General features: G+C 49.0%; 1 protein-coding gene across 1 annotated transcript; it reads left to right on the top strand.

Annotated features, from left to right (window-relative positions):
* Positions 1–230: 230 nt before the first annotated feature.
* On the top strand, positions 231–15,352 carry TMPRSS12 (transmembrane serine protease 12). Its single transcript, XM_040977734.1, has 5 exons — positions 231–384; positions 1,093–1,288; positions 5,806–6,074; positions 11,386–11,528; positions 14,799–15,352. Exons 1-5 carry the CDS (start codon positions 231–233, stop codon positions 15,048–15,050), a joined length of 1,014 nt encoding a protein of 337 aa, XP_040833668.1. The 3' UTR covers positions 15,051–15,352.
* The last annotated feature ends 625 nt before the right edge of the window (positions 15,353–15,977 follow it).

Raw genomic sequence — 15,977 nt, forward strand, 5'->3', positions numbered from 1 at the left:
CAGGTCTTTACACCGCATTTTTATTGTTCTTACCCAGAGTTGCTAAGCTCCAGGCTGGCCACCTCAAGGCTATGGCCTGTGCTGCACGTGGCATCTCCAGGGAGCTGCTTGGCTCGGTCCCAGCCCCTGCCCTCCCGTCCGGAGAGACGTGATGTCCTCCTGCGGCCCCGTCCTTCCACGCGACCCTTGCCAACGTCCCTGCGCCCCGGCGGCCCCCACGGCCGGTGAGAATGTCCGCGCCATCTTACCGGCTGGCGAGCTCCAGGATGGTGCTGCGGGTCGTGGGCGCCGCGCTGCTCTTCGCCGGGAGCTTCCCCTTGTACTGGGTGCACCGCTCGCCTTCGGAAAGGAACCTGCTCGGCCCCTCCTGGGCCCAGGCTGCGCGTGGGGGACCCCGGAGGCCTAGGATCTTCCAGAGCAACCATTCTGATGCCAAGGGCAGTCTTTCCGCTCCTTACTCGGGCCAGCCTCCTAGCCTTTCTCCCACAGTGACAGCATTTGAGTTGGGGTCCTTCCTTTTGTGTGTTGGCCCAACTGCCTATAACCAAAAGTGTAGACGCGTGGATAATGATGCTGTTACGAACGACCCGGGTCTGCGGGTCTGCGTAGGTTGTCTGTAGCTGTCCCTGCAACCATCCTGCGGCCTATTATTTTCATTTTATAGATGAATAATTCATTAGGACTCAGAGCCAGACGCGTCGTAGGACCGCCTTTTTACTGTAGTTGAGCACATTAACCCAAGTGGAATAACAGGTATTGTGCGAGCTGCGGCTCGGGGCTCAGTAAACCCGAGACGTTTAATGCGCTTCCCGCGAGGGAGAGCGTGGCACCTGGCTGCAGAAACTTTGGTGTACTTTTGAGGAAAAGTCTTAGCAGTAAAGCGCTATGCTGATTTCATGCCTCCCACTTATTAGTCGTCAATTGTGGCAGGCCTCGCCGTCCACCAAGATTCCTTAACCAACGGGGGCGTGTGCCAGGTATCCGGTTTGCTTTCTCAGTTTTTAAAATAGCAATCCGAAGGCTCGCACTAACGTCTTCTTCTTAGGAGGAAACACACAGATGCTCCCAATAACCAGTCATTTCCCTTTGTAGGTTGCGGAAGAGCCCCGCTCATGGAAATGTTGACAGGGTCTCGCATTGTAGGAGGCACAGAAGTTCCGGAAGGCAAATGGCCGTGGATAGTTAGCTTGCAGATTACGTACGGCCGTCTTAGTGCTCACACGTGCGGGGGAAGTCTAGTGAAAGACAGGTGGGTGATCACAGCCGCCCACTGCACCAAAGACGAGAGGTAGGTATTCGGACTGCAACTCCGACTTGATTCTCTTTGACTTCAGCCACGTTCCTCCGTTTGCAAGTAGCCATGTGGATATAGCGGATATATAACCAATATAGTCATCCAGTACGCTGTACTTGCGGATCTTAGTCCCCAAAGTCAGAGATGGGCAGACTTCAGCAAAATCAGTGAAACCCTGGGGTTGTTACAGGTCATGTGGTGTCTGCTAGAGTCTCGTGCCCGAAGCACCCACAGGGCATACTGCATGAGCCGGGTGGCTGTGATGGAAGGCTGTGTGCGTGTTGGCATTCACACTCATATGATAACCCATTGTGAGATGTTTTTAAGCAATTTGAAAATGAAGGAAGAAAGCTTTGTTCCTTTGCTATATAAAACAAAACCAGAAACCAGGTCTTTCATAGTGAGACTTTGGAAAAGACTCCTGTTTTTTTAATTTCCATTGACCCCTGAAACCTCAGCTGCTGTGACCGAAACACTTGCGTGCTAAATCCTGTGACCCCAGTTCCCGTCCTAGTTCATCTCTAAGCATGAGAAAATATTTATCACATCCTCTCCTTGAAATTCTGCTCTCATTTCTAGGCACCGTTCTTTAGGTTTTCATTTCTCTCCTTTCTTGATTTTTGTCATTGTAAAATTTTTCATTTCTTTATTTGAAAGAAAGTGGGTGGAGCTCCCATCCGAGGGTGGGGCTTGGATGGGGCTGGACAGGATCCAGGCACTTGGTCCAGGTCTGCCGTGCTGGCAGAAGGGGCACAGCTACTTGGGCCATCACTGTTGCTGCCCCGAGTCCACACTGGAGGGAAGCTGGAGTCGGGCTGGGGTGTGCAGCTCAGGTGCTCCGCAGGACAGGGTGCCTGAACTGGCATCCGAAGCACTCATTCCCTGTCCTCTTTTAAATGGCAGTGTATTCTAGAATTCTGTCCGAATCCCTCTGCCTTATCATGCTGTGTGACGTCCTGAGGAGGCCTCTCTGACCTCTGCGGCAGCTGTCATTGCGTGCTGACGGTTTCTGACCGTGCCTGTCTGTGGAGTCATAAAAACGGGACTGTGTATTTCTTCTAACCCTGGGAGTTTCCCGAGTGAATAGCATCCCCCATGGCTCTGGTATCCAGAAAGTGATCTGATTGTCTGTCGCTTTGCCTGCCCAGTTGGACCTCAAGGCCTGTGAAGCCTGTGTATTATAGTCTTACTGCTTCTCTGTTCTCCAGCACCCCGAAGCCTCCTGTTACCCCTCCCACTGCTGCTCCAATAGCCATCCTAATGTGTTCTAAGTGGTAGCTCATTCATGCTTGTGACTTCTGCTTTCCAGATTACCGATGATACTGACGACTTTGCCACATGCTCCTTGGTCACCTGTATAGATCTGCAGTCAATTGTTCTTCACATTTAAATTAACTTTGGGAGCCAGTACAGTGGCATAGCAGGCTGATTCTCTGCACTGACATCCCATATGGCACCGGTTTGTGTCCTGGCTGCTCCACTTCCCATCCAGCTCGCTGCTGCTTGCCTGGGAAAGCAGCAGAGGATGGACCACGTCCTGGGTCCCTGCACCCACGTGGGAGACCTGGAGGAAGTTCCTGGCTCCTGGCTTTAGTTGGCTCAGCTCCCGCTGCTGTGACCATTTGGGAAGTGAAGCAGCAGCTAGAACAATTGTTGCACTCTCTGTTTCTTCTCTGTAAAAGCTACCTTCCAAATACATTCATATATAAAGGGCAGAGTAACAGAGGAGTGAGGAGAGAGAAGTGTCTAACGTCTCTTGGGTAATTCCATATGAGCCAGCCACAGCCAGGGCTAGGCAAGGCTGAAGTTGGGAACCAGGAAATCCACCCGAGTCTCCCAGGGAGATAGCGGGACCTCAGTGGCACTGGGTGCGTTGGCGGGAAGCTGGATTGGGGGTGCATAGCTGGTTCTCCCACCCGGCGCTCTGACACGGGATGCAGTCTCCCGAGTGGCAGCTTAGCGGGCTGCACCACAACTGCCTCTTCGTCCATTTTCCAGCTGGGCTGTTTCTGCTGAGCTGTAGTAGTTCTTTGCATATTCTCTATACGAATCCCCGTCAGATATACGATTTGCACATATTTTCCCCTATTCTGTGTCTGTCTTATTGCTTTGATAGTGTCCTTAAATTCATAAAAATGTTCAATTCGGTTGAAGTCGAATTTACCTGAATATTTTTCTTTTGTTGTCCTTGTTTTCATGCTCATAATAGTGAAACCATTACCAAATCCAGTATCATAAAACTTTCCCTATGTTTTCTTCTGGAACTTTATAGTTTTAGCTCTTAAATTTAGGTCTTTAAGCCATTTTTAATTTTTCTATATGCTAGAAGGTGTGGACCCCATTTCATTGTTTTATATGCAGCTATTCAGTTTTGCCAGAGCCATTTGCGGAAAAGACTGCCCTTCTCCCATTAAATGGCTTTGCACCCTCATAGGGAATCAGTTGACCAGACACATGAATTCTTCAAAATGTACCTGGAAAATAGAATGAAAGGTAAATTTTGATGTAAAAAAAAAATTAAATCCACACATAGACGGATCGTTACCGTGTTCATGGAGGATACGTATTATGAGAAAACGGCATAGATTTCAATGTTTTGATGATATTAACATGGTTGATCAGATTGGGAAGGATTGAGGGTTGGGGAAAAGCAGATGTGGTCATTGCTTGCTTATATTCTTTTTCTTCTTCCTGTTTCTGGGGGAATGGGGCCAAGATAACAGGCGAGGCCATACCCAGCCTCCCAACTGCCCCGTACCCAGGGATGGGGGAATGGCTGATATCTACCCAGGGTTCCGATTTGGTGCAGACTCCGAGGGTTCTGCCCAAGTGGTTTCGATAGTTCTGAAATGCTGTCGATGTTACTAATCCAAAGATGAGGAAACCTTCCAATGCCTGTTGACTGTTATAGCACACATTAGCATCTCCATTTCCCAAATGTTTGCTGTCGTCATTTGACTAGGGCGGCTGTCCAATTTGCTTTGTTATCCCTCCATTGCTATGGTAGCAGGTGCCCTCTGCAGGCGCCAATGGGCTGCCATGTCCTCCATGTGCATCAGGGCCTGCTCTCCATTGCTCCGTCTATTCCATTGACGATTGGCTACTGCAGGCAGGCCCAAAGACCTGAGCCAGGTGACCCAGACTCTGCTGGACTCCCCACCCACCCATGGGGCTCACTAACCCGGCACCCATTGTGCAGGTGGGCCCAAGGACCCCTCCCCCACCATGGGGCTCACAAACCCAGCACCCACTGTGCAAGTGGGCCCAAGGACCAGGGCCAGGTGACCCAGGCCCTGCCAGACCCCTACCCCGGTCTCACTGACCTGGCAACAATAGTGCATTAGGCCAAAGGACCTGGGCCAGGTGACCATGGGTCCTTTGCCCAGCTTGACTTTGTCCACCTCTTGTCCTGACAGGAACAGTGTCCTTGCCCAGCTGGCCCATGGCCATTCCAGTTCTCTCTTTTTTTTTTTTTCTTAAAGATTTATTTATTTTTATTGGAAAGGCAGATATACAGAGAGGAGGACACACAGAGAGGAAGATCTTCCGTCTGATGGTTCACTCCCCAAGCGGCTGCAATGGCTGGAGCTGAGCCAATCTGAAGCCAGGAGCCTCCTTGCATGTAGCCGTCCTCGACTGCTTTCCCAGGCCACAGACAGGGAGCTGGATGGGAAGTGGGGCTGCCGGGATTAGAACCAGCGCCCATATAGGATCCTGGTGCGTCCAAGGCGAGGACCTTAACCGCTACGCTATCGCGCTGGGCTCAATTCCAGTTCTTAGTGCTGGGTGTTGCAGCCCAGCCACAACTGGTCCATGACCAGACACAGCTCTCACGTAGTTCAGCACCAAAATAACTGTACCTCTCTTCTTCTTCTTCTTCCTCCTCTTTCTCCCCCTCCACTTCCTCCTCCTTGTTTAGTCTAGCCCAGGTCTCCCATGTGGGCAGGTGCCCTGTTTTGTGGCCTGGTTTGATCCAGACATGCCCGCCAGCTTCCCCCCTCTGGCCCACCTCATCTCATCTGCCTCACTTACCTGTGAGTACAGTGGCCTAGTCCATGGAATCCCCCAGGCGTCACTCCTTTCCTGTCAAACATACCCCCAGCTCTCCCACTCCAACGCTTCTCCAGATCTCTTCCCAGGTCAATCTTGGTTCCCTGGCCTGAGGGGTTGGGTGGTGTGTCCTAGCTTGGAGTCCACCAACTTCCCAAAGCATTATTTTCAAAAACAGAATAAGCAAGCATGCTGGCACACTGGTATAGTTAACGTAGAGTTGACATTAACCATAATGCCCTCTAGCTCTTGGCCCCTTCCTTCCAGCAGTGTGACATTGCCCTAGGTACAAGGCCACCGACGCAGTTACCTTCAGCTGGGGTGCAGCATGTCTTGAACCCCGGTATTGTGGTTCCTCTGACTTTTAAAAGAATTTAAAGATTTCTTTAACCTGAGTAAGCCAAAAACTAGTAGGAGATTAGAGAAGCATGTTGATCATAACAATACTCTCTTTCTTTCAGAGACCCTTTGAAGTGGAGAGCTGTGATCGGAACCAATAACATATACAGGCTGAAACCACACGGCAAGATGATGAAAGTCGAAGCAATCAGTATCCATCCAGACTTCATTTTGGAAACTTACGTAAATGACATCGCACTTTTTCATTTAAAAAAAGCAGTGAAGTACAATGATTACATCCGGCCGATCTGTCTACCCTTTAATGTTTTCCAAAAACTGGACGAAGAAACAAAATGCTTCATAAGTGGCTGGGGAAGAACCCAGGAAGAAGGTAACTCCCGCCTCCATTCCTCCCATCAATGTTTTTCTAGTTACCGGCAGAGGAGGGTCAATACTTAACAAGTCTCTATGTTTTCTCTGTATCATTTTATACCATGAATTTGAAAAAAAAAAAAAAAAAAAAACTAGGTCTTTTTAAAACCAGAGAAAAGGCGTGCTTTTTTGTTTATTTTGGTTTGGTATGTGAGTGCTTTTTTTTTCTTCTTTAAGGAGAAAATTCTCTTCCAAAGCCAAAGTAGGTGGACCGTCCTGGTTATCAACACCAGGCTGCGTGAACGTGTAGACATCCTTGAGTGGAATGATGCTCCCCAGTTCTCTGTTGATGATGAAAACTAGCTCCGGAAGAACTCCCCATGGTCAAGAGTACACTTGGGGCTGTTAGGAATCAGACATTCAGTATCCAGGAGGTTGACTTCCATGCATGCTCGCTCTCTCTCTTTTAAGTAAGATTTGTTTATTTTTACTTGGACGGCAGATTTAAAGAAAGGGAGAGAGAAAGAGAGAAGAGAGAGAGAGACAGAGAGAGGGAGACAGAGAGATCCTCTATCCACTGCTCACTCACCCCCAACAAACGGACCCACAACAGCTGGGGCTGAGCCAGTTCGGAGCCAGGAGCTAAAATCTGTATCTGGGTTTCATACACAGGTGCAGGGGCCCAAAGGTTTGTGCCGTCATCCACTGCTTTCCCAGGCCACAAGCAGGGAGCTGGATGGGAAGTGGAGCAGCCGGGACATGAACCAGCACCTGTGTAGGATCCTGACACTTGTGAGGCAACGATTTAGCCACTGAGCCATAATGCTGGGCCCACATTTAAGTTTTAAATTTTTTTTTTGTTTGAGAGGCAAAGATACAGAGTGGTCTCCTCTGTTAGTTTCCGCCCCCCCCTCCAAATGCTAGCGTTGGCTAGGGGTGGGCTGAGGCTGAAGCTGGGAGCTAGGAGTTCATTCTAGCTCTCCCACCTGGGTGATGGAACCCAGCCCCTAGACGCATTCCTGCTGCCCCCACTGCCCCGACTGAAGATCTTTCTCTCCATCTCTCCTTCTCTCGGTAAATCTGCCTTTCCAAAAAAATAAATAAATGTTAAAAAAAAAAAAAAAGAATTTCAGAAGCTGTCAGACTCTAAACCACAGATGGAAGAAACCCAGAGAATAATGATAAATGGCATTTTAACCTTCAAAACTTTAAGAAACAAACGAACAGAAACCCACACTTAGACATAACATATTCAAACTGCGGGAAAGCAAAGAAAAAAAAATCTTCAAGCTAGAAGGGAAAAGGAGCTTACTGCATCTCAGGGGGTTTCCTACCAGCAGGCCCCGAGACCGCTGAGGGCGTGAGGCGATGGTTTTTTTCTGCTGCAAGAACCATCAGGGACAGTCTGATGGAGCGTGTCCATTTATTGTAATGCAAGCACAAGCTTATATGGACTAGGAAAGGGGACGGCAGAGGGGCATCCCCCAACAGTCCTCCCACCCAGCAAGGTCACTGTGGGTGGCTAGAAGGCATGTCCAGGACTCTCCAAACATGTCACAGGTCATGTACAACACACATGCCTGGCAGGCCTATGCTGAAGGTCAAGTTCACCGTGTGTGGCAGTAGGCCAGCTGAAGGCCACGCACACCACGTGGGAGCACACCTACTTCTCTCAGCTGCTTTTCAAGGAAGTCCCAGCACAGATCGTCCAAGGACAGAGAAGAGAGACGGGGGTGCCACCCACCGCCCTTGCCTGTGTGGCCCTGAACAGGCCAGGTAGACGTCTCAGCTGAAATCGTAGTCAGGGATTACCCCGAGACATGGTGTGCTGCGTGCCTATGGCCTCCCACATAGGCCAAGCAGGTGGAGCCATCCTCCACTGCCTTCCCAGGCCACAGGCAGGGAGCTGGATGGGAAGTGGAGCTGCTGGGATTAGAACCAGTGCCCATATGGGCTCCTGGCGTGTTTAAGACTACCGTGCCAGGCCCTAAAACTTTTTTTTTTTAAAGATATATTTATTTTTATTGGAAAGGAAACTAAACAGATCTTCTGTCAGATGCTTCATTCTCCAAGCGGCCACAATGGCTGTAGCTGAGCCAATCCAAAGCCAGGAGCCAGGAGCTTCTTCTGGTCTCCTATCCAAGTACTAACCAGACCCAAACCTGCTTAGCTTCCGAGATCAGACAATATCGGGCGCGTTCAGAGTGGTTTGACTGTAGACAGGAACCTCTTCTGGGTCTCCCACACGGGTGCAGGGTCCCAAGGTTTTGAGCCATCCTCAACTGCTTTCCCAGGCCACAAGCAGGGAGCTGGATGGGAAGTGGAGCTGCTGGGATTAGAACCAGTGCCCATATGGGATCCTGGCATGTTCAAGGCGAGTTTAGTCACTAGGCTATCACGCCGGACCCCCTAAAACTTTTTATTATTCTGACTAACAGTTAATGGTTTGTTCAAAATGTAATAGCAATAATACAGTTGTGGCCTACAGGTAAGTATAAGTGAAATCAATGACAATACTAATATTAGATCAGGAGAGAGAATTGAAACACTTGGTTGAAGGTACCTGGGTTACCTATGGAGTGATACAGTTATTTGAAAGTGTCTTAGAATAGATGTAAATGTAGAAAGCAAATTCAAGACAAACCACTACAATGGCATGGGCTGGGTATGCCTTGTCAAAAAATGCTGGAGACCGGAAGCGGTATTTTGTGTATTTTGGGCACATAATAAGATGAGCTGAGGATGTACCTCCATCTAAACACACGTTCCTTTATGTGTTGTAAACACAGCCTACAAGCAATTTTATAATATTTTATAGTGTTGCTTGCATTAAAAATGTTTTTTGGGAAACACAGCGAGAGCAAGCTCCTGACTGTTGGTTTATTTCCTAGATGCTTGCGACAGCCAGGGGTGGGGTGGGCTGGAGCCAAAGAACCCAGAAGGCAACCCAGATGTCTTAGGAGAGTGGTGGTACCTCACCTGAGCTGTCACTGGTGCCTCCCAGGGTGTGCCCTGAGCTCTGCTCGCTGGGCCTTCCCCTGCACTGAGCTCCGCTCGCTGGGCCTTCCCCCTGCCCTGAGCTCTGCTCGCTGGGCCTTCCCCCTGCCCTGAGCTCTGCTCGCTGGGCCTTCCCCCTGCCCTGAGCTCTGCTCGCTGGGCCTTCCCCCTGCACTGAGCTCCCCACCCTGGGCCTTCCCCCTGCCCTGAGCTCTGCTCCCTGGGCCTTCCCCCTGTCCTGGGCTCTGCTCGCTGGGCCTTCCCCTGCACTGAGCTCCGCTCGCTGGGTCTTCCCCCTGCCCTGAGCTCTGCTCGCTGGGCCTTCCCCCTGCCCTGAGCTCTGCTCGCTGGGCCTTCCCCCTGCACTGAGCTCCCCACCCTGGGCCTTCCCCCTGCCCTGAGCTCTGCTCGCTGGGCCTTCCCCCTGCACTGAGCTCCCCACTCTGGGCCTTCCCCCTGCCCTGAGCTCTGCTCCCTGGGCCTTCCCCCTGCCCTGAGCTCTGCTCGCTGGGCCTTCCCCCTGCCCTGAGCTCTGCTCGCTGGGCCTTCCCCCTGCACTGAGCTCCCCACCCTGGGCCTTCCCTCTGCCCTGAGCTCTGCTCGCTGGGCCTTCCCCCTGCACTGAGTTCCCCACCCTGGGCTTTCCCCCTGCCCTGAGCTCTGCTCCCTGGGCCTTCCCCCTGCACTGAGCTCCCCACCCTGGGCCTTCCCCCTGCCCTGAGCTCTGCTCTCTGGGCCTTCCCCCTGCCCTGAGCTCCGCTCGCTGGGCCTTCCCCCTGCCCTGAGCTCCCCACCCTGGGCCTTCCCCCTGCCCTGAGCTCTGCTCGCTGGGCCTTCCCCCTGCCCTGAGCTCTGCTCGCTGGGCCTTCCCCCTGTCCTGAGCTCTGCTCGCTGGGCCTAACCTTTGACTGTGACCTGTCACTCAAAGCCAGCTGTGGGATTTCCTATGAGTGGCATCATCGCATTGCTCAAAAAGTTTCCTGTTTTTTGAGCAGTCTGGGTTTCAAATGTTTACAATAGGAATGCTAATGTGTAAGATTTCTATGCTAAAAAAAAGAAAAAAAAAGAAAATTGGATTCTAAAAATTTTCAGTTAAAACCACCAGAAGACAGAGAAAGAGCAGAAGAAGGAGGAATGGAGGCAAGGCAAGGAGTAGGAAGAATAACGGTGTGGGCAACATCCGGCATAGCAGTAATCATTTAAATACCGATGCCGTGCATATGAGGGGGTGCCGAAAGCTCACGAAAAACCTGTTATCTTTTTAAAAATTGTACACCCTTGATTTTATTTTTTATTAAAATATAGTATTTCTAAAATTTAATTTCCCACAGATTTTTTTTTAATGTACCATTGTAGATCATTGAAAAGACACTTATTGCCAAATGGCATAAAAAAAAAGAGCCAAGTGTATGCTGTATACAGCATACAAGGGTAAAGATACATACAGATTAAAAGCAGCGACTGGTGAAAACATTAAAGGATGGGATTATATACATATAACGCCGACACGAATCAAAAGAAGGCCGGAATGTATTCATTTTAGCCCATATGGGATGCAAGCGCTTGCAGGGGAAAGATTAGCCAATTGAGCCATGGTGCAAGGCCTCATTAATAAATCTTTTTTATTGGATTTTTATTGGAAGATTTTTATTGGAAAGGGAGATTGACAGAGAGAAGGAGAGATATAAAGATCGTCCATTCACTGGTTTACTTCCCAAGTGACCACAACAGTGAGAGCTAAGTCCATACGAAGCCAGGAGCCAGGAGCCTCTTCTGGATCTCCCACAAGGGTGCAGGATCCCAAGACCTTGGGACATCCTGCACTGCCTTCCCATGCCACAAGCAGGGAGCTGGATGGGAAGTGGAGCTGCCGGGACGTGAACTGGCGCTCATGTGGGATCCTGGTAGTTGCAAGGCGAGGATTTAGCTACTAGACCACCGTGCCACACCCATGAGGCTACTTGTAAAATTCATGAAAAATTCATAATAAGAAGTGAGTTTATTTTGGCAAAAGTTTTTGATTTTTAAATCCAAGCCTTTTTATTTTGACAATCTACACGTTCAATGAACTTTTGAAGACTCCTAGACTCCTTATGTATATATATGTTGCAGTTTTTGCTTCAAAATAAGCTTATCTCTTAGTTCTGCATTTGACAAATTTTGTTATATCTGTATGTGTTTGCTTGTAAATATATGTAATTTTTCCTAACTGCTCTATCAGCCATTTTGGAATAAAACATCAATATATGAAATTACAAAAAAACAACAAAACTGCTTGCGCTCCAAAGTAACCTACAGGTGTTCTTATTTTATCTTAACTTTTTTGATGACAGGTAATAGCACAAACATGTTGCAAGAAGCGGCAGTCCATTATATTTCTCGACAGATTTGTAATTCTGCGCTGAGTTACGGGGGCATCATTCCTAACAGCTCGTTCTGCGCAGGTGATGAAAATGGCAACTTTGATACTTGCAGGGTAAGAGCCGTGAATTTCACTTTAAAGTATTTTCTCAGTTGGAGGGAAGGCTGGGCAAGGCTTCGGTCACCTTCTAATCCTCGCCATCCGCAGGTGTATAAACACCGAAGTCTTTCCCCGTTTCCCCTTGAACTACCCCAAAACCCAGGTCTTCCCTGTCCCTTACACCTTAACTCTTACCAGGAACCTTCAGCAGCATTCACCTTGGGTTTTTTCTATCTTTACCTTGATATAGAGTTAATCCATACACATCGGACAAGCAGTGTCTTTTCTAAATTAGCATTTCTGGAGAACAGTAAGACTGGAACCCCAATGTAGTTTTTTTTAAAAGATTTATTTATTTATTGGAAAGTCAGATATACAGAGAGGAGGAGAGGCAGAGAGGAAGATCTTCCGTCCGATGATTCATTCCCCAAGTGAGCGCAACGGCCGATGCTGTGCCGATCCGAAGCCAGGAGCCAGGAACATTTTCCGGGTTTCCCACACAGGTGCAGGGTCCCAAAGCCTTGGGCCATCCTGAACTGCTTTCCCAGGCCACAGGCAGGGAGCTGGAAGGGAAGTGGAGCTGCCGGGATTAGAACCGGCGCCCATATGGGATCCCAGGGCGCGTTCAAGGCGAGGGCTTTAGCCGCTAGGCCACCATGCCGGGCCCAACACAATGTCATTTTAGAACTTTTTGCGCAGAGCAGTTATAGCCAGCAGGACTCCCTCCCCGGCCCCTTTCACTCCCACGCAGCGCTCAGCAAGCACTGAGTCCACGCAGAGCTGCGGGTTCTGTCTGGACAACAGCCGTGTTTTGGAATCATTCCGTCTTCTGTCTTTTCCAACGGGTTTCTTTCACTTAGCATGCTTGCGGTACTTTGCCCATTTTATTACCAAACATAGCATTGTGTGGACGCGCTCCGCGTTAGCTGGCACACACTGGGGGGCTGCTTCCACTTCGTGGCTATTATGAATAATACCCCTATGATCATTTGTGCATATAGTTTATTCTTTTCTCCTAGAAATGCCACTTAAGAATAGGGACTGCACTGGTCTGCACTCCCTCGGGCATTGTTCAAGAGTCCCAACTTCTCCACATTCTTGTCAGCACTGTTATTTTAATTTGGTTTAGTTTTATATTTATTTTATTTTATTTTTTATCTAAAAGAGAGAGAGAGGGAGAGGGACAAAGATCTCTCTCTCTCTCTCCCCCTCTCTGTCTCTCTCTGCTGCTGCTTCACTCTCAAAATAGCCATGACAGCTGGAGCGGAGTGGGCCTGAAGCCGGGGCTCGGGAGCTGCTTGCAGGTTCCCCAGCCAGGAGCAGGGAGCTGGACTGGAGGTGGAGCGGTGGGGCCTTTGGACCCCAGGCCGCAGCTCCAGGTGCTGCGCCACAGTGCCGGTCTGTATCTTCGTGCTGGATTCCAGCTCTCCTCCATGACCTGCAGCCGTACCTTCCTTCTTCCAGCAATGTCCATTTTAAAGTTCCCTTCCTTCCTTCCTTCCTTCCTTCCTTCCTTCCTTCCTTCCTTCCTTCCTTTCTTCCTTTCTTCCTTCCTTCCTTCCTTCCTTCCTTTCTTTCTTTCTTTCTTTCTTTCTTTCTTTCTTTCTTTCTTTCTTTCTTTCTTTCTTTCTTTCTTTCTTTCTTTCTTTCTTTCTTTCTTTCTTTCTTTCTTTCTTTCTTTCTCTTTCTTTCTTTCTTTCTTTCTCTTTCTTTCCTTCCTTCCTTCCTTCCTTCCTTTCTTTCTCTTTTTCTTTCTCTCTCTTTCTTTCTCTCTCTTTCTTTCTTTCTCTCTCTCTCTTTCTTTCTTTCTTTCTCTCTTTCTCTCTTTCTCTCTTCATTGATTTGAAAGGCAAAGGGATGTGCTATGTGCTGCCAGAGCCGTCTTATCTGCTGCCTTCCCACCCCAATGGCAGGGAGCTGTGTCACATGTGGAGTGGCTAGGACTTGAACCACAACCGCTATAGGATGCCAGGGTCACAGGCAGCGGCTTAACCAGGGCACCACAATGCCAGACCTTTCTTTCCACTTTCCTGATGTTATCACTTAACGGTGCATATGTTTTAAGTTTTCTAGAAGGTCTGATCTGTTTCTGCCTTGGCCCCTCTTTTTCTTGCTTCCAAGTCTATGAGTGTTGGCCTCCCGAGAGTACCACAAGCACTCGTCTTTACTCATTCTCATCCCTCTGAGCTAAGGTTTAACTTGCCCGTACCCTTTCCCAGGAAAACATTGCTGAGTGAAACAGGAAAGAATCCAACCTGATTGGCTGCAATCCTGGGTGCAACATCCCCCCGGCCCCAGTAGCCAATGCTTGATTATATAGAAAATTGGAAACACAGAGGAATGTAGTCTTTAGTCTTCAGGCACCTGAGCCTTTATCCCCGTGTCCTTGATGTGGTCCAGAGCAAGGATGTTTGGCCTCATTAACAGTCCTGAATGAACTATGAAAGAGACTTACTACTTACACTATTTGATGTCCATTTCTGTTTATGCACCCCTAGAAAATGTCAGTACTTACGAAGATGCCATCTCTTTAAAAATGCCAGTTTATTTCTTTCCTGTAGCTAGCTACCCACAAACCTTAAAGAATATTTCATACATCTTAAAAGTTATGTCCTTTCAGGACCCAGTGTAATGGCTCAATGGCTAAAATCCTCATCTTGCGTGCACTGGCATCCCATATGGGCACCAGTTCATGTCCTGGCTGCTCCACTTCCCATCCAGCTCCCTGCTTGTGGCCCGGGAAAGCAGTCGAGGACGGCCCAAAGCCTTGGGACCCTGCACCCGCGTGGGAGACCCGGAAGAAGTTCCTGGCTCCTGACTTTAGCTCAGCTCAACTCAGGCCATTGTGGTCACTTGGGGAGTGAATCAGCGGATGGAAGATCTTTCTGTTTCTCCTTTTCTCTGTAAATTAACCTTTCCAGTAAAAACACATTTTTATAAAAAAATCTGTTATGACCTTCACACACAATCAAGCAAAAAAAAAAAAAAAGTTCAAGTGGGCAGTTTTTAGAGTATTCTGCACTTACTTGTACTGAAATACTCAAACACTGTGACCTCGGGCATCTGACTCCTGATTCTGCAGGTGAGATCATCCGCCCAGCTGTGCGGCTCCTCCTGAACACGTCCCTGTTGGCTTTGTAAATAACGTGCTCAGTGGCGGGTGGTTATCCCTGGGAGGTGTACCGCACCTGCGGATCTACACTCGCATGCCCGCGATGACTTAGCCCTGCTGGTGCCTGCCGACCCTGGAAGTAACGGAACCGTGTTGGACTTTCCTTGTGACAGGGGGATAGCGGCGGGCCGTTGATGTGCTACTTACCAGAATATAAAAGATTCTTCATGATGGGAATTACAAGTTACGGAAACGGCTGTGGTCGCAAAAATTTCCCCGGGATCTATAGCGGACCATCTTTCTTCCAAGAGTGGCTGACGGAGCACTTCTCGCAGAAAAAGGTGAAGGGAGGAGCTAACACAAATCTTTCGCTTGGACAGACTCTCGTAGCTCTAGCTTGCGTCATCTCGCTGGTGACGTCGTAAAGACTTCCCGAAGACCTCAGGATCATCACTGTGCTTCTTTCCGTGTTCCACAGAATGAAGCTCATTTATTCTGTCATTTAGTTGCTCATTGTCGAGTTCTCATGTGAAGATAATTTTTGGAATAAAAGGATTGTGGCCTGTTAGATACACAATTGTAAACCCAGAATAGAATCACTTTGCCTTCTTGATGTGTCTTGATCATTTTCCTTTGTAATTTGAACTCTGTATGTGTACAAGTTTGCTAGGATTTACATAAATGTTAAATGTAGATTTTATGTGTACAAGTGTCAAATAATAAAAATGAATACACTTAAGGAAAGCTATATCTGATTCAATTAATTTTTATTTCATTCAAAAATATTTGATTTGGTTTTTAATATCTTGCGGAGGGAAGTCTGGGCAATGTCCGGCCGGGGGGCGGGGGCAAAAGGAGCCCCTTCCAGCATGGCAGTTTTGCGAAGGGTGCCTGAGCCAGGTCGGACCCGATGCTTGGGTCTCAGCCCAAGGACACCGTCACCACATGCTGAACGAGTCCTAGGCTGTTGGGAGGCCAGTGTGCCCACTGGGCGCCAGGCTCTGCATACTGTCCGCCCAGCGGCAAGCTCTGAGGTTTTTAGAACATGTAATTACTACCCAGGGACATCCATGGATAAGGCCAGTGTGAGTGTAGGTGAGGGATGAATCCTTTGAGACTCCCAGTGATGGGGGTCACAGAACTTTCTGACAAGTGTGGGGACTGAGATCTGGTGGTTTGGAGGGGAGAGTCCTTAAGATCTATTTGGGCCAGACTGATTCACCAGCCCACATGGGAATCCTGAGATGGGCTGTTAGCATAGAGCATCACTGACTGCCACACAACAGTCCACATGAAAGCTAGGGCTGAGGACCTGTCTGGCAGGGCTAGGTACCAGTACCTGACTGGTGGAA

Source organism: Ochotona curzoniae, unplaced genomic scaffold (assembly GCF_017591425.1).
Source record: "Ochotona curzoniae isolate NIBS_2020 unplaced genomic scaffold, NIBS_Ocur_1.0 contig_1014, whole genome shotgun sequence".
NCBI lineage: Eukaryota > Metazoa > Chordata > Mammalia > Lagomorpha > Ochotonidae > Ochotona > Ochotona curzoniae.

What these genes read in the sequence shown, in the direction of transcription:
- TMPRSS12 (XM_040977734.1), top strand. Translation starts at nt 231, where the DNA reads ATGTCCGCGCCATCTTACCGGCTGGCGAGCTCCAGGATGGTGCTGCGG. An exon ending in GGGAAGAACCCAGGAAGAAG is followed by an intron (nt 6,075 to 11,385) that starts GTAACTCCCGCC and finishes TTTTGATGACAG; the next exon opens with GTAATAGCACAAACATGTTG. An exon ending in GCAACTTTGATACTTGCAGG is followed by an intron (nt 11,529 to 14,798) that starts GTAAGAGCCGTG and finishes TCCTTGTGACAG; the next exon opens with GGGGATAGCGGCGGGCCGTT.